This window comes from Quercus suber, unplaced genomic scaffold (genome assembly GCF_002906115.3).
Source record: "Quercus suber isolate HL8 unplaced genomic scaffold, Cork oak 2.0 scaffold_351, whole genome shotgun sequence".
Lineage (NCBI taxonomy): Eukaryota > Viridiplantae > Streptophyta > Magnoliopsida > Fagales > Fagaceae > Quercus > Quercus suber.
Genome location: NW_027069803.1, coordinates 1 through 21,746, shown reverse-complemented (window position 1 = coordinate 21,746; position 21,746 = coordinate 1). Strand labels below are relative to the sequence as shown.

Genomic DNA, 21,746 nt, shown 5'->3' with positions numbered 1-21,746 from the left:
AAAGACATATGAAGTAATAGCAACCTTAAATTTCAATTATTGCAATGTTTTTTTATCTTGTAAAAAATGGCTAAAGAGAGTTTAGTAGTTCATATACGAAAATTACTTTTAAAAAAATACATGAAAAACCATAAAATAGTTTTTTTTTTTTTTTAAACAAAGTGAAGGAGAAGAAATAACAAAAAAAAAGAGCTTATACCTCTACTCGGTTTGTTTTTAAAAAGAAAAAATATTGGGGCTTGTACTACTTTTATAGTGTTCATGATTAACGTCGTAAATTTGAAAATAAATTATCAACGTTTAAATTTGAGTTTAAGTTAGACTTATTAGAGAGTTTCACTCTTTGTTAAATTTGGATTAAACAAAAATAATTTTGTTTTAGAAAAATGATAATGATGAGTTTGAATTTAAATTGGACTTGCTAGAAAGATAGAGTTTCACTCCTTGTTAAGTTTAAACTAAACAAAAATAATTTTTTTTTAAATGATAATGATATGGCAAGCTCTGGAGAAGTCGATAAAAAGTCAAAGACTTTGGTTATATATATGTGTATATATATATATTATAAGTAAATCGATCTATTTCTTTTTCTTTTTTTTAATTCTTCAAAGTAATTGTTATTAAAAGAAGTATTAAATAATAGTTAGCTAAATAAATATTAAGGCTTTTTTTTAGAGAGAATATAACAAAGAAATTAGTGTCTGTTTAAGAACAACTTATTTAGCTTTTATGCTTAATTTTTTTTGCTAAAAGTGTGTTCAAGTATACTTTTACTTAAAAAAAGTGAAGTTTTAAAAAGTTGTATATAAAAGTTAAAAAAACAAAAAACCGGCTTTATAAGTTGGTACCAAGCACATTTAAAAATAGACCAAAAAAAAAAATCCTTTAAAAAAAGCTATATATCACATCACCTTCATTACATTACCTTCTTAAACAAGGGTAATCTTACATTAATGATGGGTAGGATATAATAAGTTATTGAATGGACAAAATTGTCCATACTAATGAATTTTATTTTCAAAATTGCCCTAATATATTTTTATTAAACCCTAGCCTCTTTCTCATCAAACTCAAATCCTAGCCTCTAGTTTCTTTAAGACATTCCCCCTTCTTCCCATGTGTGTGTTAAAATATTTATTATTCTAAAAAAAAAAAAAAACCATCCTCCTCTCTCTCTTACTCTCCTTCTCTTAAGACTCTGGCACCGATGACAAACACCACCATCGACATCATCTCTGGTGCTCTTCTTCATCAATGTCTATTTTTCCTCACCCATAGTATACACCACCATAGTCTTTGTTTCCCATGGTTTCAAATTCGGTTTCATTGGGCAAATTTCAATTTCAATTTTTGATTATCTATATTAAGCCCTAGAGTTTCAACTTTATCTCCTCCATCTACATTTTGCTGATGCTCTCTCTCTCTCTCTCTCTCTCTCTCTCTCTCTCTCCACTAAGGGATGGTGGAGATTGGAGTATATTCTTGAATTTTGGTTTGTTCTTTGTTTGTTTGTTTGTTTGGTGAGAAAGTGAAGAAAATGAATAAATTTTGTTTATTTTTTATGTTTCTAAGTTGTTTGGTTGGTGAGAAAGTGTGGGAAACGGAAAGAAAAATGTTTTAATTTTTATGGATTTGAATTATTTGGTTAGTGAGAAAGTGTGATAAAGATTTTTTCGTTATTTTCTATTTTTTAATTAAAAATTAAAATTTTGTTTAGTTTTGTAAAATGGATATTTTTGAAAATTCAAAAGTAAAAATTGTATTGATCCTGTGAATGTTAGGAGCCAATCAAGCACAGTAAAGTTATATCATTGTAAAGAGAATACATGAATCTAACATTACAATAATGTTACTGAATGTCCAAATAGCGTTAAAAATACTATGAACATTTAGACCTCCAAATAATAAAAAACCAATTCAAGCTTTATATCAAACAATGTATGTGCGGAAAATGATAATCACGCTTATAACAGAATTGATAAACAATCTAAATCATAAATAATCACAATCACAGCAGTAATTAGATGGTAAAGATAAAGGGAAGAGAGATGTAAACACAAAGACAACACACGATGTGTTATCGAAGAGGAAACCGAAGTCCTCGGCGTAAAACCTCTCCGCCGCCCTCCAAGCAGCCAATAATCCATTAGAAAATTTAGTTGAGATACATGAACAGCAATAGAACCTCCAAGCGTAATCTACTCAGGTACCTAAACCCTCCAAGCTTCTTGCTCCAACGAGATTGCGCTGAACCTTTTTCTTTTCTAACTTACCGAATTCCGCTATAAACCATATCATCAACCAATAATCATTAGTTCCTTCCAACTTGCTTCCCTTAACACCAAAATAACCTTCTCATAATCGTGGGTATGGTGAGAAAAAGATTTGGTTAAGAACCTCTTAAGGATGTATCAATGGAGAGGAAGAGAGTAGAGGAATTTGAAGAGTTTCTTAGGTGAAGATTGTGGATGAGGCAATCTTGTTTTTCTCTAGGGTTTCTCTCTCAAAATTCTCTCTAGAAGCTCTATACATTTTGCGGGAATGAGGGGTATTTATACTAGGGTAAGAATGGAATATGAAACGTCAGTTTTTTCCAAACAGGGTGTTCTGGTGACTTGACCTCGTGACTAGATTGAGTCGCGAGTTCAAACCGCGAGCTAACTATCTGGCCAGCCTGAGACTTTTGTCCTGTAGTGCAACAGCTGGCGCGACTCTTCAGCTTCTGGCATGCTTAGCCCGTGTGCACCTTCTGGCGACTTGCAAACCGCGAGCCACCCACAAGATCCAGTCGCGAGTCCCTATTTCTTTGCACAATCTTGAGCATTTCTTCACACTCTTTCACTTACTACCCTTACAAGATTCCACCTAAATACAGGATTACTAAATGCTAAAATACAAGAAAATTTGGCACAGAATAAATCCAACAAGATAGTTGATTAAATTCAACGTTATAGTTATATTACTGTAATGTAGCATCATGCGAACCAAACGCCCCTTAAACTAATGTATGTGTAACACTTTGCACCCTACCTTCTATTTGGCAGTAAATTTGGATTAAAAAAAAATCACATGAGTCTCACGTAACTTTTTTTTTTGTACATTTATGTTAGAACCTCATTCATTTACCTTTTGTTCATGTGTTTGTTTCTAAAAAAAGATGTTATTTACTTTTATGCCAAATCCTTATCAAATTTAAAATCTTCCATTGTTACCATTGCTTGTGACTAATGAAAACATGCTACCCTCATTGACTTTTTTCCCGTCAGGTGTGCCAAATGACAAAATTTGGCATTTGGCACACCAAACACCAAAAAAACTCTCACATCAGATACTCAAAATGCTAAAAGATTTAGCATAGGTGAATGATACTGTTCCAAATTTGGAACGGTATGGACATAAATGCTAAAAAAATTAATATTTTTCTCTCTCCTCTTACATATTTTTTCATCTTAGTCCCATGGGTCTTAGTCTCTTACTCTCTTCCTCTATCACTCCCTCCTCTCTTGCTCATACCTTCACCTCACCATGCCGCCACCTTGCCACGCCGGCCACCCACTATGCCACTAACTTGTATTAGTTTGGTGCTATGCTCATGATTATTTGGTTATAAATTTGCTCTTATTTGTGGTGATATTATAATGCTCAATTTAATAATAATAATAATAATAATAATAATAGTATTAAAAAAAGTTATCCAACCCATGGGTCCAACTCGATCCACGTGGGTTAGGTTGGACCCCTATGATGGGTTGTATTTTTTTTTAACCTACCATGATGGTTGGGTTGAAAAAACTTCTCAACCCGACCTAACCCGACCTATGCACACCCTAATCTTCTTTTTTATTTCCTTGGCAACAAAACACCAAATCATCCATATTTTTGTTATTTTAATTCTTATAATATTTTAAATACATGCTCCCTCCATGGATTTGGTAGCAAGAGGGAGAACAGCAACTTGGTTTGCAATCTCACAAAATCCTTGTATGGTCTCAAGTAAGCTAGTAGGCAATGGTTCTTTAAACTGTCTACTACTATCATTGTTCATGGTTTCATTCAGTCTAAGTATGATTATTCCATGTTTCCAAAGTACAAGGTGATGTTATCATTGTCATTCTAGTGTATGTAGATGATATTTTGGTGGCTAGCAATAGTTTACAAGCTATTATAGATTTTAAAGAGTTTCTTCATGATCAATTCAAGCTGAAAAATGTTGGTACTTTAAAGTATTTCTGGGGATTGGAGGTGGTAAGAACTTCCAAAGACATTAGCTTATGCCAGAGGAAGTATGTACTAGATTTACATGTAGAAACTGGTCAACTTTCAGCCAAACTAGTGAAGTTACCAATGGAACAAAACCTGAAACTGTCAAACTATCATGGAGAGTTGTTGACAAATCCTTCACATTATAGGAATCTAATTGGAAAGCTGTTGTATCTGACTTTGACCAGACCTGACATAACCTTCAGTGTACATCAGGTTAGTTAGTTCCATTCACAGCCAAGGCATCCACATCTTCAAGCAGCTACTAGGATACTTAAATACATAAAGGGCACACCTGGCGAAGGATTGTTCTTCTCTGCTACTTCTAAGCTACACCTTAAAGGTTATTGTGATTCTAATTGGGCCAGCTATCCTGATACCAAAAGATCGACCACTGGTTTTCGTGTATTCTTAGGTGATTCTCTCACATCTTGGAAGTCCAAAAAGCAGCACACAGTGTCAAGGTCTTCTACAGAGTCAGAGTATAGATCAATGGCAGCTCTTGTGAGTGAATTTGTGTGGATGATTGCCTTGTTTAAGGATCTAGGAGTTGATCGTACTCAGCCTGTCCTCCTCTATTGTGACAGCCAAGCTGTAATCCACATAGCAGCAAATCTTGTCTATCATGAGAGGACAAAACACATTGAATTGGATTGCCACTTTGTAAGTGAGAAGATACAAGATAAGGTAGTGAAGACTTTCCATGTTTCAACCAAACATCAGCTGGCAGATCTACTCACAAAGCCACCTGGACATCAATAGTTCAATAACCTTCTTCTCAAGATGGGCATAAACAACATTTATATATGCTCCATCTTGAGAAGGAGTGTTGCAAAGATTGAAGACTGCAAGCTGAATGAAAACGACAAGTAGCTTAGCATTAAAGCAGTCTAAACTACCTGTAGCTTAGCAATATGTAATAAGTGTTTAAGTTGACACGTGCTCCACATGTGAGTCTGTTAGTGGTGCTTGGTAGAGTTAGTTATGCAGTTAATAGAGTCAGTTATTCTGTTAGTTAGCTTTATCTTCTTTCCCTAATCTCAATTATGTATAAATACGATTATCCCCAATCAATAATATTCACCGAAGCATTATTCAATCTTGGATTTCCTTTTCTGTTTTCAATAGGTACCAAGCGAAGTGTCCCACATCGTTATTGAAGATCTTGTGGTGTTCCAAGTGGAAGCTACTATATAAGACTACAACAATCAAAGTGATTCAAGTTGTTGCGTGCTGTTTGTAATGGATCATATATTCATGGTTGAATTGATCCACGAAAGTAGAAGAGTTTAACTGGAGTTGAAGATATTTATGGTGACATTTTTTTTTTTTTTTATGAAGATGTGTATGGTGACGTTAATAAGTTCTATTGCAGGTTGTAATATTCTAATTAGGTATATTCTTGTATTGTGTACTTCCATTTTACTATAGTGAATTCTTTCACTGGGTTATTATTGAAGGAGGGTTTTTCCTATCAAGGTTTTCCCTTCGTAAACATATTACATGTGTCCTTTAATTTTTTACTGCTGATAATCTTTGCAATATGGTGTATGCATGTTTAACTATATTAATTGGAACTCTACTAGCATAACTGGTAATAATTAAATAATCAACTTAACTAATTCAATTAAGACCAATCAATTGGGGTTCAAATTCACTTTCAGATAGAATTTGGATTTTATAATATGGCATCCTATGTAACCTAAGATTCATAAAAATTTAAATATGAACCCTGATTTAAATTTTATGAATCGCCATTTGAAGGCATATAGAGAGTATAGCTGTAACTGAGATGGTTCACATATTGATTTTTGCTAACTAGTTTGCATATGGTTGGAATAGGATTTTATTTCAATGGAAATAAATGAAAACATATCTTTTACGTCATACATGTATGCATATGTATTCTCTATTGCACAACATGTTAACCTCACGTAATTGTGGGGGCTACATATTGGGATAGAAAGGGAGGATACATAAGAATGTGATGCCCATAAAATAATTATTGGAAATGGAAAATTCCTTCTCTCCAACCATTACCTTGGAGGACGTGGAAAGCTTTGGTCCATAATTTTTCCACTTGTCGCCTGTTTAGTGGCTCATAAAATTCACATTCATAGCAGAAATCTCGTAAGGATAAGGTATATATATAACCTCATAATCTCTCCCCCACAGCTTGAAACCTTATCTGCAAGATGGCCATTTCCTCTTATTCAGACTGGTCTTTAGCTTGCATTCACTCTCGCAGTCACAGAAATTCCCACATATTAACTTTGATCCCAACATGCAAAACCCTTTCATTTTTCCCTGCAATTTCATGCTCAAAAGTCCAAAATTTTCAGGTCAACACCACAGGTTGCTCTTCTCCAATATTAGAAGATGGCCAAGAGGCCTCTAGCAACTTGCCAGTGATCGAGTTGAATGTACCGTTTCAAGATTCTAAGCAAAACCCAGTACCAGATTCTGCAAAATTAAATGATTTCTTACTTGGGTTATTTGGAAGTCCTCAAACCCAGGATCTTGCTTTCAAGTACTATGAAAAAATGAAAGGAAGCCCAGAATTTAGACCGGAGAAATCAACTTTAAAGCATGTAATCAGGTATTTGTTACGTTCAAAGAAATGGCGTATGATTTTAGTAGTTTGTGATGATTTCAAGAACTACAATGTGTTGCCTGATAGTTCCACTTGTTCAAAATTGGTTAGTAGTTGCATTAGAGCTAGAAAATTCAAAATTGTTGAGACTTTGCTTGAAGTTTTCAAATCTAATGGTAAAGTCAGTGTATTGGCCTTTGGTTCTGCAATAAGAGGCTATAACAAGCTTCATATGTATAGAAGCACCATTGTAGCATTTGGGAAAATGAGATCTGCCGGAGTTGTTCTGGATTCTGAATGTTTTTGCCATATCATGGAAGCTTATATGAGACTTGGTGATTCTGAGAAAGTGGTTGAATTGTTTTGTGAATTAGAAAGTAGTCAACTAGATTTTTATTCATCACCATTTTGCACTCGTATATATGGGACTCTGATTGAGTCTCTAGGCAAATCAGGAAGAGCTTTTGAAGCTCTTGAATACTTCAAAGAAATGACAAGGAAAGGAATTTCCAAGGATTCTTCGGTTTACTCTTCTTTGATTTGTTCTTTTGCAAGCTTGCGAGAAGTAAAGGTGGCCGAAGATCTTTTTGAAGAAGGGAAAAGCAAACAAATGTTGAGAGATCCGGGGCTGTACTTAAAACTAGTGTTGATGTATGTGAAAGAAGGACTAATGGAGAAGACGCTTGAAATTGTTAACGCAATGAAAAGTTCAAAGTTAAGAATTTCTGATTGTATATTCTGTGCAATTGTCAATGGCTTCTCAAAGAAAAGAGGATTTCTAGCTGCAGTTAAGGTATACGAAGAGCTAATTTCTCAGGNAGGATCTTGCTTTCAAGTACTATGAAAAAATGAAAGGAAGCCCAGAATTTAGACCGGAGAAATCAACTTTAAAGCATGTAATCAGGTATTTGTTACGTTCAAAGAAATGGCGTATGATTTTAGTAGTTTGTGATGATTTCAAGAACTACAATGTGTTGCCTGATAGTTCCACTTGTTCAAAATTGGTTAGTAGTTGCATTAGAGCTAGAAAATTCAAAATTGTTGAGACTTTGCTTGAAGTTTTCAAATCTAATGGTAAAGTCAGTGTATTGGCCTTTGGTTCTGCAATAAGAGGCTATAACAAGCTTCATATGTATAGAAGCACCATTGTAGCATTTGGGAAAATGAGATCTGCCGGAGTTGTTCTGGATTCTGAATGTTTTTGCCATATCATGGAAGCTTATATGAGACTTGGTGATTCTGAGAAAGTGGTTGAATTGTTTTGTGAATTAGAAAGTAGTCAACTAGATTTTTATTCATCACCATTTTGCACTCGTATATATGGGACTCTGATTGAGTCTCTAGGCAAATCAGGAAGAGCTTTTGAAGCTCTTGAATACTTCAAAGAAATGACAAGGAAAGGAATTTCCAAGGATTCTTCGGTTTACTCTTCTTTGATTTGTTCTTTTGCAAGCTTGCGAGAAGTAAAGGTGGCCGAAGATCTTTTTGAAGAAGGGAAAAGCAAACAAATGTTGAGAGATCCGGGGCTGTACTTAAAACTAGTGTTGATGTATGTGAAAGAAGGACTAATGGAGAAGACGCTTGAAATTGTTAACGCAATGAAAAGTTCAAAGTTAAGAATTTCTGATTGTATATTCTGTGCAATTGTCAATGGCTTCTCAAAGAAAAGAGGATTTCTAGCTGCAGTTAAGGTATACGAAGAGCTAATTTCTCAGGGATGTGAACCAGGACAAGTAACATACTCCTCGGTTATAAATGCATATTGTCATCTTGGGCTCTATTCGAAAGCAGAAATGTTATTTTCAGAGATGGAACAAAAGGGGTTTGATAAGTGTGTTGTAGCTTATTCTAGCATGATTGTAATGTATGGAAAAACGGGGAGGCCTAAAGATGCAATGAGGCTTTTGGCCAAGATGAAAGAAAGAGGGTGTGAACCAAATGTTTGGATTTACAATTCTTTGATGGAAATGCATGGAAAGGCCAATAATTTAAGGCAGGTTGAGAAGCTATGGAAGGAGATGAAGCGAAGAAAGGTTGCACCAGATAAGGTTAGTTACACTAGTGTTATTAGTGCTTATAGTAAGGCCAAGGAGTTTGAGACGTGCCTGAGATATTACAATGAGTTTAGGATCAATGGGGGTGAGATTGACAAGGTCATGGCTGGAATTATGGTTGGAGTTTTTTCAAGGAGTAGTCGGATCGATGAGTTGGTGAAGCTTTTACGGGATATGAAATCTGAAGGAACACGATTAGATGGGAGGCTTTATCGATCGTCGATGAATGCATTGAGGGATTCTGGGCTGCAAGTGGAAGCCAAATGGTTGCAGGAGTATTTTGCCAAAATGTACTTAGATTGAAGCACATTTTTTTTTTTTAATATTGATTGCTTCTCTTATATATAAATAGTGTATATTTAAAATTTTGTTGTATGATATTGTAATTTTTACCATTGGAACCAGATGAATTGCTACAAAACATTATTTTTCTTAGTTTTGCGGTAATTGATGATTTGTTCTACAATATGTTCATGCTGCCCAAATTTCTTTGTATTTGGCAATTGGCATGTGGAATATGTGCTTGATAAAAATAAATAAATAAAAAATAAAACTGAAAAGCACATGAGAGCGCATAAGGTGATACATCAGTTTATAGCAAAGATTTTATAAAATCTTAATACCACATATTTCTCAAAAGGTTGATATACACGCATTTAAGAGAGAATGTAAAAAATAGCTGAAATGTGATATTTTACCCTTTTCTTGAATGGTAATAATAACAACTCAAGTTTAGCATTTGGAGATCAAACGATAAGCAAAAACCCCTGACTTACGGCAAAAACAACCATTAGGATCTTCAGGTGTAACGATGAAATTGGGGTTTTAGTGCGTGGTCATATGAAGAGTAGGTGGTCAATATATATTAGAGAGAAGATTGTTTACAAAAATGAAAATTTCAGGCTATTACAAGAAATTAATTGTCAATGACGATATGCCACATTGAAAACATTTTTTTAATGAAACAATTTTGAGTTCCAATTGGATTATGTTTCTATTGGATGAATATTTTGGAACCTTTTAGAGGTGAGAAAAAGAATGCACAACACAATGGTGATTTTTTTTTTTTTTTTTGGTTGCAAAAATACAAATTTTGGGTTATTATCAATTTGGTCCATAAATCTTGGTAGCAATTAATTTAGTCAATCTTATTTTCAACTTACAATCAATTTGATCCTTACTTTCAACTTATTAATTAACTACAAGTTGACTGTAAATTGAAGGTGATATAGATCAAATGCTACCAAAATGTAGGATAAAATTGACAATGACTCTAAAATATAGAGATTAAAATAAATTTTAGCACTTTTTTTCTTACCTATTTTGATCAAAAAATATAACATTTTAAGACCTTTTGAAATGAATCCTTAGACCTAGGCCAAGAGTCGGCCAAGCACTTGGAAGAGGCAGAATTGAAACCAATATGTAGCTTTTGTGTTATTTTTTTGTTCAAAATCTTTGTTTTGGTCCTTTTTCTACCTTTTTTTTTTTTTTTTTTTGTTGGTTATCACTTTTAATTCCGGACTCTTATTGGATTTATTTATAAATCTTATCTGAAACTGATAAGATGGAAGCATCACCTCAAATTGAAATTTTGCTTTAATTATACATACTATTAGAGCATTCCCATCAGGTGTGCCAAATGCAAAATTTGGAATTTGGCACACCAAACACCAAAAACTCTCACATCAGATACTCAAAATGCTAAAATTTGACACATAGGTGAAATATTGTTCCAAATTTGGAACGGTAGGATAAAATGCTAAAAAAATTATATTTTTTCTCTCTCTTCTTTTATGACTTTCTTTCTTCTCTCACTTTCTTTTTCTTCTTTCTTTCTTCACTCTCCTTTCATCTTCTGCACTCTCTCTCCTTTTTTCTTCTTTTTTTTTCTCTAGAATCTTCACCTCTCCCTTTTTCTTTTTTCTTTTTTCTTTTTTCCATTCTCTCTCTCTCTCTCTCTCTTCTCTCTCTCTCTCTCTCTCTCTCTCTCTCTCTCTCTCTCTCTCTCTCTCTCTCTCTCTCTCTGTGTGTGTGTGCTTAGACCATTGCCATTGAGATCGGCCATCTCTGTGGAGTTCAGCCTCACTAATAAGGTCAACTGGTGGAGATCGCATGTAAGTTTGGGCTTTTTTTTCTTTTTTTTCTTCGTTTGTGGATTCCACGTGATTGTGGGTGGTGGTGGAGTTGGGTTGATTCCATGTGATTTGGGTTGTATAAATGGAGTTAATTCATTTCTTCAATCTTTCTTTCTTTATTTTTTGAAAGTTTTGTGTTGATTTTGGGGATTTTTATAAGTAGTATTGGGTGGGGGTGGCGGCTGGTGGATTGTTGTTGGTGGTGGCGGGTTGTACCTGTGGGTGGTGGCGGAGCTATACCTGTGTATGGTGGTAGGTTTGTTATAATTCAGTGCTTGTGTTTGTGTATGGTGATGGGTTTTTATTTTGTTTTTTTTTTTTTTTTTTTTGTTTTTTGTTTTTTTTTTTTTTTTTTTTTTTTTTTATATTGATGGTTTTTTTAATGTTTTTTTTTAATATTTTTATATATTATTTTAATGTATAGAATTGAAAAATAGAAGATGTGATGAATGGCGAATTGTAAAATGGTGTGTTAAAATAATAAAGAAAGCTTTTTGATGTGTCAAAATGGCATATTTATAAAACACCTGATGGGAATGCTCTTATTGTGTCAAAACACTCTGACACCACCTTTGGGAATCCTCAAATGTTTACAAGGCCACGGTTGATTATCTAATGTGGTTAAGTCAGCTTATCTAACAGGTCAACCCTACTAAGTAAATCATGTAAGGAAAAAAATGGAAATGGTAAAGAATCTCACACTTGCATGTCATACATAATCACGAAAATATTCTTTGCCTTTTACCAATCTTAGATAGTGATGAAATGTCTTTGAAATTTTATTTTTGTAAAGTCCATATATCAATGAATCTCACTTGATCCTTATTTATGACCACTTTTGACAAAGGACCCAACAACAGAAGAAGCCCAACATATAGAGAAGGTGAGAAAGGGAAAATAGTAAAGGAATAAGGAAATGAGCCCAGCAGGCTGAAATGGCAGGATTGATGGCTAACAAGCCCACAACAATAAATAAATAAAAAATAAAAAATAAAAAAAAAAATTTAAAAAAAAGATAAAGAAGAAGTAAACAGGCCGAGAAAGCCCAAAGAATGAAGTAGTAAGCCAATGGAAATGAAAAGAAGTAAAAAAAGAGGTAAATGGGTCAGGGAAGCTTGAGAAATGAATTAGTAAACCCAATGGGTCGGTCCAAAGGCCAATAAACCTAAAAAGTAATAAGAGGTAAAGATGTAGTAATTGGGCCGAGGAAGCCTAAAGGATCTAACAAAAGCCCATGGGAGTAAAATAGGTAAAGAGGAAGTAAACAGGCTGAGGAAGCCCGAGGAATGAAATAATGAAATGGGCTGGCATGGCAGGAATGTTGGCCAACAAAATCCAAAAGAAGTAAAGATGTGAAAAGTGGGCCTAGGAGGCCTTGAGTGAAATATTGACAAACAAGTGAGCTGGCATGACAAGAACGTCAGCCCACAAGTTCACAGGGTAACGTGATGTAAAAGGGGGGGGGGGTAAAGCTATAGCAGGCAGGATGAAGTGATATGATAGGATTAATAGCCAAGAGGCCCATGAATGCAAGGAAGAAAAACATGGACTCAACGGGAAGATGAGGGCCTTTGCATAAGCAACGCCCAATCCAAGAAGGGATAAAAGGCAGGGAACATGAACCCAAAAACCCACACATCCTTCATGCCACAAGAGATAAATACCAACCAAAACGTACAGCAAAAAAAATAGAGGTAGTAGAATTAGTGTGAAGGCCAAAAAGAAACAAATTCAAATGAAATGGATCGTGCACAAAGGGCCAAGGCACTACCTACTTATACCCAGCCAATACATGGGAGGTGAACCACGAGTCAAGGTATTCAGAGGGTGCGGTCTGGTGGTGGGGAGAAAGAGGGGGTCTATTTTGAGGTTCCCGCTCAAACTTCTTTAGGGAGAGATGTCCTATTAGGATGGCATCTCACCCAAAAGCGGTAAGTATGGGCTGAGACCACTTAATGCATGCCATAGAGGTAGGTAACGAAGAGGCTTAATCCTTATCCAAATGAGGGAAGTAAAAAACAAAGAGAGGCAAGAAACAAGACAAGAAATTTTGTTTGGGAATGAGGAGTGGTACAACCAACACATTTAAAGTAATGGTAGTGACTGAGCAACCAGCAGGCCTGTGAACAGTCTTGGATGGACACCCATAAAGAGCCAAAAGCCGTTAAGGGGTAAACATGGCAAATTCGACCATGGTAGACAGTATAAAAAAGGATAGCTATGAACAGTAGAGGGAAGAAAAGGGGGGGCGGATGAAAGGAATGAAAGAAGAAGAGGTAAAACAAGAAAGCAAAAAGAGAAAAGAAAAGAATATACAAAAATCAAAGATACATGAGTGGTAGGAATAGAGGCATGCATCAATAGACTACCTTATCTCTCTCCTTCTTGACAGGCCCACTCACTGAGAGATTGAGAATTAAAGCTTCAACCATTTAGGCCCTTTTTCCAAAGTGCATAACTTCCGTGGCAGAAGCCTTCCTTAAGGTTACTCACATTGGGCATTGGTTCCCTTCTTAGACTTGCATCTGCTGAGAAACTAAGCCTACACTTCGGGCAGACACGTTCTTCTTTTATGCTTGTTAGGTGATTAGTTTACCGTTTTGTTATTAAACTGACTGCTGTAGCGTTATTTTCATTGTTGTATCATTCTACCATAACTTTATTAAAACACTTTCCTTTATTTCAGTGTTAACATTATTTGTTTAGTATTATAGTTGTTCTACCATACTATCTTCCTATTATAATATCTGTAACACTTGTTCTTGCTATGAGCACACCGTACACTCAATGCTTCTACCAGAACGCGTCTATATTGGAACAGCTTGACTTGTGAACAAACTGGCCTAAAGTGTATTTCATTTAAGTCAGCCCCAACTCTCTTACCTTAGACCCACGGGCCACAGTACAACAGGAGAGATCAAAACCTAACAACATAAAAAGGCCCACCACAATCTTCCACTATATATGTGTATATTACCTCTGTAATGTGGTTTCAATAACATAAAAAAGAAAGACAGACAGAAATGGACCAAAATGGTTGGGGAGAAGAAGACATGGCTATTGAGGAATCCCCAATTGAAAAATATCCTCGCAGGTTAGGTCATAAGTGTTCCGTATTGTCATTTTTTTTTTTTTTTTATTATGAGAAGATAGTAACTTTTATTCATGAAGAAGATAATTCAAAACATCTTGAGAGTTAAATCTGGCTCAATCATATTTGGTGTTTGATTGATATATAATTATTCTTTTTACATTGCATTTAAGAAAAAGTTTAACTACAAAATTTGTTGTAGTCTAAGGCTACAACCTTACTAAATATCATTAACATTACTACTTATTTCGAAAATCTAACCGTTGGATTGCATGTTCTTTACACTCTTAATACAAGTCAAATTTTGTGCCGATCGAATATTATTTACTATATGATCTATAAATTTATATTTTATGTATAACTTTAATTTACAAAAACTTGCAATTTAAACAATTTATTAATGATATAGTTATTAATCTTTAATTTTTTAGAAAGTTTGCAAGCACGGAGGATATAAGAAGAAAATGTAATCTAATGGTGAATTTTTCAAAATTCACATCTAATAAAAAGATATTGAATAAGGTTGTAATGTTAGGTTACAACCAATTTTGTAGCTAAACTTTGTCGTTGTTTAATTCCACAAAAACAAAGCAAGGAGTAGAGGGGAAAAAAAGTCACAGGTTAGGAAAAGAAAATCTTCTTGACATGTGTTTTTTTATTATGATTTTTGGATAAATTGTTACAACAAGTGGAAAAGTGGAGATTCAAAATTTGGTTCTCTTTACAAATGAGATAAATAAATGCTACTATGCTATAAGACTTATGGCCTTTTACATATGTTTTTTATATATTTATTTATTTATATCGAATTTCAGATATATATTTAGGTATAAAGGGGAAAAGAAATAGACAAAATAAATTTAAAAATTCTTTTACTCTTTGATCCTTGAAAATTATAAATTAATAATTAATATGAGTGTATAAAAGTAATTTCACTGAAAAATCAAACTTTCCAAGGATATAATAATAATGTTGTAGATTAGTTCTTTTAAAAACAATTGTTGTGGATTAGTTAAAATTAGATGGAAAATAAGTATTATTGATACCCACTGTCGAGGGTTTTTTTTACGTTTCTTGTACCTTAGACACGAGTTTTAATGTTATTGAACAACGCTTAGTCTAAGCTTTTTCTAAAAAGGAAGTTGGGTCTGGCATTCCGCAGAATGGGCTCTAAAGTAACATTTTGCTACTGTTAGTTTGTGTGCAAACGTTGAGTCCAAAGTCGAAGCGAAGACGCTACAAAGTGGGCTTATCCTCTGTTTCTACCGCAGAAGGAACTTTTCTCCAGTTTTTGGCACAGGAATGATTTTTCTGCTGTGCAGTAAAGCTTTTTGCACTTGTCTGCAATGTGAATGACTACTTTTCATTTTTTACTGCAGAAATACTTTTCTATTTCTTGCACATAAACAAATCTAAAACCCAAAAAAATATTCATCAAGCAAATGTTAGTTTGCATGGGTTAGCCTATTCTCATATATGCATATATATACTTAAACGTATTCGCATATACATATATAAAATATATTTTGCAGAACATGAGATACAAGGTATATGTATATATACTTATGACAGGATAACGAGTTCATGTCAAAAGTAAAATACGTAATAACAAAGAAATAAGAAAGCTTCAGCAGAAAATGTTTAGCTAGTATAATAGCTAACACGGTAAATATAATAAAAATGTGATATAGTAGAATAATTAATACAGCAAATAAAGATACCACAGCAAGACAACTAATGCAGCGAACATGATAAAAAACTTGCTACGGCAAAACAACTAAATACAGCAAATATAAGTTCTAACGAGTGAAATCAAATATATTTGCAATCGAAATCAAGTATTGAATCTTCCCGTAGAATTTGTCAACCAACAAGGAACCTAAACCCCAACTTGAACAACCTTGTCATAGGCTTTTGCCATCCAAGTTGTGCATTTTGGAGAATAGGCATAAATGGCTACTAGCTATTACTTTTAAAACTTCAAAGAGTGAGTTTGCTAAGAGGGAGGAAAAGATGATCTATTGATGCATGCCCCTATTTCTGCCGTGTTTTCTCTCTTCTATTTACCACTTTCTTTCTTTCTTTCTTTCTCTCCATTCTTTTTACTCTTAGTTTCTGAATACTATCTTGCCATGGGTTATTTTCCTCCCTTGGGTATTTTCCCTTTTGATCTCCCTCTCCCTAGGTGCCTCTCTCTCTCTAAATGCCTCCCTTAAGTGCTTACTACTCTCTTACTATGAGTTCCTCCTCTTAGGTACTTCCCCCTCCTTTCATCCATGCCTACCTCTTCCTTTTATAGTGAACTAATTCAAATGAGATTTCTCCCTTTTACCCCTAGGGCTTCATCAATTGTTTTTGACTTGTTGTGGACATTTCTTCAAGATTGCCCACCAACTTATTGGTTGCCCGGCCACTACCTCTGCTCAGAATATGTTTCCTACACTACTATTCATTTCATGACAACCCATTATTCTTGTTGTATACCTCTACCTCTAGGCTCAAATGGATAAGGGTTGGGCTACCTCACCACTTACCTCTATGGCATGCATCAGATGGTCTCAGCCATCTACTACCTCTTTTGGGTAAGATACCATTCCACCAGGGTATATTCCCAAAAAAAGTCACGGCTGGAAACCAAGTATAGATCCTTTTTCTCCTCACCACCAAACCTCACCCTCTAAATCCCATTGATCATGGGCCCACCTCCCTTGTATTAGCTGGGTACAAGTTGACAGTGCTCTGGCCCTTGTGTGCTTGCTCCACTATCTACTGCTTTTGTCTTCTTTCATTCTGATGTCGTTTCTACCAAAGCAAATTAGCTTTGTTTCGTTTTGCTGCATGTCTCTATCTTATTTCTTCATGTATTTCCTGCTGTGTTTGTCATTTCCTTTGGTTTGGCTTTTCTTTCCTTCACGCAATTCCCGCTACGACACTTCCTGCTGTTCCTTGTTTCTTTTCACCGTGCTTCTTCCTATTAGTTTTCACACCTATCCTTTTATACAAAAGGATTTGGGCCTTTATGGGCCAAATGATGTTGACTGGATTAAAAGGGTCTTGGGCCCTGCTGCAACTTAAATAATGCTCCCAAGTGTATATAGGATTGTCGCGAAGTAATAACTTAGAAAGTCCGAAGTCGAATCCACAGGGAAAAAGGAATTGATTAACAAACCACAAGAGAATAAAACTAAAATAATAAAGTTTAACTGAAGAGATTTTTTATAGTTTAGTAAAGGTAATTTAAATTGAGAGAAAATAATAATATATTAGAGCGCTAAGATTTAGGGATCCACATACAACACATCTATTCGTAGTCTTAACAATATTTATTTTATAACTCAACTAAAATTCATATGAAGGATGATCTTAGTCAGATGATTTAACAATAAAAACTCAAGAATTAATTGTCTAAGATAGTTTCATGCAATTGATTGATTTTAGGCAAATTAATTCACAGGGAATACTAAGCATTTAACGTGCCGAGAATCTACGATAAATCAAAAGATTATACAAAACTACAAACTTTTCTAGATGAGTAAAACAATCAAAAACATAAAAATATAAGCATTAAAACCCATAAATAATTGTTAAGAACATACCAATAAACGGTTGGGTTTCACCCCTTACCTTAGCAAGGCTTCTAGTAAGCCACAACACAAAGAAAACTCTGAAAACTATAAATAAAAAAAACTTTAAGAAGACCTAAATTATGTTCTACAGTAGCTCTTCTCTGAATTTTTCCCTAAAGAGCTTTTAAATAGGTCAAGAAATCCTATTACAAGTTGAATTCCCGTTTGGTGAAAATCCCAAGTTTTTAGGCTTTACTTAATCGACGTTTTAGGCCCATTTAACTTCAAAATTCAGACTTTTAATAAATACAAAGTTGTAGCCTTTTAAGTTAGCTTTCCAGTCCAACTTGAATCATTTCGATTAAACATCTGATCTGAAAGTTATACTCTAAATACTAATTGGTGCACAGGCTAGAATCCTATTCCAAATTGGACTTGGATTTGATGCAAATTTCCTTTGATTCGTTGCTCCAATTAGACTTGAATTTAATTGGGTTGACTCTCTTTGACTTCATCATGGCCCTTGTAAAATTAAAGTCCATTAGATTTCTTTTCTACACAAATCCACTTATTTAATTTCATCGTCCTATGAAAAGCAAATTCACGCCTTAAAATTCAATGAAGTACAGAATTGATTATTTAGCATTATTCCAAAACCAACTATAAAATGCATGAATTAACTCAAAATAAGTATGATAATACTTTCTAATAATGATATAAATATGCAAAATTAAGCTATTATCAAGCCCAATTTACCTTGATCTGTCAAAGTCATTCCACTAAAGAACTGTATTCTACAACAAATCTATATTCTACTGCAGATTTGTATTCTGCTGCTGATCTGCATTTTACTGCAAATCGCTTTCTCTTGCATTTCTTTCTTTGGACCTTTCTTGCTCTTTGGTTTTTCATTGGGCTTTCCTCCGTATGGGCTTTTGAGTCTTACTTCTTATTGAGCTTTCTTCCTCATGAGCTTTTGGATATAGATTTGCAAAAATGGGCATCAACACCCACACAACCCTTTCTCTTTATATTTCCATTCTCTCTTCTCTTTTATTTAAAGTTTTTAACCCTAAATAAATAAATCTTACTTTCCTTCCCCTTCGTTCAACCAAACATAGCATTAATTGTTTCTTACACAAACCCAACAGCCTACACAAGAAAGACAAAACTACACACCTTACTAGAATATATCATATTAACCAATATTTTCTCTCTAGGGACAAACACATCATGTGTAAAAGAGTACATAATGTAGATAGTCTTTGATAAGATTAAATTATAAAAAATTTTGATGAATTTTTATTTTTCTCAAATCAACAGGAGGGGTCTTTCAAAATATTTTACTACTTGATCGAGATCCTTTCTTGATATATCTATTCTTATGACTGGAAGAATTGAGGATTTGTTTTTGCCAAAAAAAACCCTACAAAAATCAAAAGAAGAAAGGCTCTAGTTTGGAAACTAAAAAAATGTAACAACTTGTTTTTTATGGAAAAGCCCTGCAAGAAGCAAGAGAATGGAGAATCTCATGAGAAAAAAAGTCCAGAAACTTGTAGCCCTAAAACTGACCAAGCCTTTATAGCTTCTAAGCTTTAGTCTTTTTATTTTTCTCCCTTTCTGGACAAAGTTAAACTTTAGTCCATGACTACTAAGGATTTGTAACCTTGAATTTGGTATTTTTCCTTTATCTATACCATTTATAAGAGGATTTCTTTCTTTAAATTGAACTTTTATGTGGTTCAGAAATATCCCTAAATCTCATGGTTAATAGAGAAACAAACTTAAAGACAACCCGATAAAAATATATCTCCAACTCCACTTAAAATGCATATAAAATAGGACATTCTTCTATTAATCCTTATCTTCAAAACAAACTTATCCAAAAGTTGTTTGTTTGTTTGTTTTTTTTTTTTTTTTTTTATAATGGAAATTATGACACTAACTTTTACTAGGAAAAAAGAAAGAAAGAAAAGAAACCACAGATTAATTTTAGGTAAAATCATCTTATGATCTTTAGTCAATTATCATTTGTGTTAAATTTATGATTTTTCCCCAAAACTTCATAAAATTAACGTCATACCCCCTAAACATTATCAAATCAACTTCTTACAACTAAATTTGACAAATTTATCATTTAACCCCAAAATTTCTTGAAATTCTCGTTGTACCCCCAAATTTTGTAAAATTCCCCCCCTATATATACATCCGTATAAAATAGACTTAATAAACTCAAAAAGTTATCATTTTACCCCCTCCTCCTCTTGAACTTTCTAAATTACCATTTTATCTTGAACATTGCACAAAATTACCATTCTACCCTTAAGCTTCATAAATTATCATTTACCCCTAAACATCATTACCATTTCACCCTCAAACTTACCAAAATTAGCATTCCACCCTTAAACCTTTACAAAATGACCATTCCACTCCTAAATGCTCATGGAAATTGCACCATTACTTTCAATTCTTTTTGATGAATTTATTACTTGACTAGTTTAGTTAATTGGAACACACATGACAATAATTAAGTAAAGTTTAACTCTAATTTTTCAATTTTGATTGTCATGTTGGTAATGAGAGAGAAATTGTTTGGTGTGTGGTCATGTAGAATATTAGATGGTTAATATTAGATGGATTATGTTTCTGTTGGAACTTTGAACAGTTTTAAGTTTCAATTGAGTTAGTGCCAAATATTTTGGAATCTTTTAGTGATGTGAAAAAGAATATACAACCCAAGTTGTGTGTTTTTTAGGACCAATTAGTTATCATTAAATGTTGGGACCCTTTATAATGGGTTCATAGGCCTAGGGAACGCAGGATTGAAACCTTTTTTTCCTTTTTTTTTTTTTTTTTTTTTTAATAATTTGGTTGATACGTGAAAAATCGTATAAACCATATTATTATGTGGTGGCTAAAACTTCAATATAAAAAGAAATTGTTCAGTTTGCAAACTCTTTGTTTTGGTCTCTTTCTACTTCAACCTTTTCTTTTGTTGGTTTCTTCTTCAATTAATTCAGGATCAGGAATCTTATTGATTTTTACTTTATTTTTTAAAATTATGAATCATAGATCCATGTAAACAATTATATGTGCAACTATAATGTAATTGTGAGATATGAAAGTTTAAAGGGTCATTCTACAGTACCCCTTCTTTTTTTGGAGTACGATACCCATTCAAATCTTATCCTTTCGTATTATATCCACCAGCCACCTGTTTTATCACTTTATGGTTTCTACTGAAAATCATCACATTTTTGAACTCCAACAACATACAATTATTTGTTGTTCCCTCTCAGACTCAATTTACTACAGGTTTTAGTTATGGCAGGTGGTCTAGCCCCACTTAGCCAAATGAAATTTACTAGGCAGTTTTTATCCTATTTAAAGCTAATGCCAAGCACATTTAAGAAAGGTTATAACATCAAATGTTTGATCTATTCCACATGTAAAAAATTTTGCTTGTATCTGTTTATGGCGGGTTAATTTATTTGAATTTTTGCTTTTTTTATTACTATTAAAATTGGACCAAAATACATCAATACTTTTAAAAAAAATGAGATCTCAAAATTTTCCTTAAGATAAAACTAAATAAAAAAGCTTGTAACAAATAAAATTTTTTATGGAAAATTCTTTTTTATCTCTCAGAATTTTCCTTTTGCAGTAAATTCTTGAAGTAATCGTTGTCAAAAGAATTTGCTGTCACCAAGTCAAGTGGTGCCAAGTTTGAATCCCCAGGTTGCCTGCTGGTAGCCGGACAATAACGACGCTTTAGTGTGCTAGCAATTCCAACATCGATGTTACTCCCGTTGTATATCCGACCACGAAATGAGGAACACTGAGATTGCCCTAGTGTGTGTGAACCTGTATTACAACAATGTTATGTTATATTTTCATCTTTGATCTTTGAGACCTTCATTATATATAACTAAAAGATTAAAAGGATATCTTAGGTGCTGTAATCATTCTAAGTTCTAACCTGACAATGCAACCATGTCTCTTGCACTGAGCCCTTTGTTAGCAAAACGAGATACTAGACTATAA

The 21,746-nt window shown here is 33.9% G+C and overlaps 1 protein-coding gene across 1 annotated transcript; it reads left to right on the top strand.

The window, feature by feature from the left end:
• The first annotated feature begins 6,455 nt into the window (after positions 1 to 6,455).
• LOC136061777 (pentatricopeptide repeat-containing protein At5g13770, chloroplastic) lies at positions 6,456 to 9,328 on the top strand. The gene is made up of 2 exons (XM_065760042.1): positions 6,456 to 6,859; positions 7,758 to 9,328. Exons 1-2 carry the CDS (start codon positions 6,456 to 6,458, stop codon positions 9,208 to 9,210), a joined length of 1,857 nt encoding a protein of 618 aa, XP_065616114.1. The 3' UTR covers positions 9,211 to 9,328.
• The last annotated feature ends 12,418 nt before the right edge of the window (positions 9,329 to 21,746 follow it).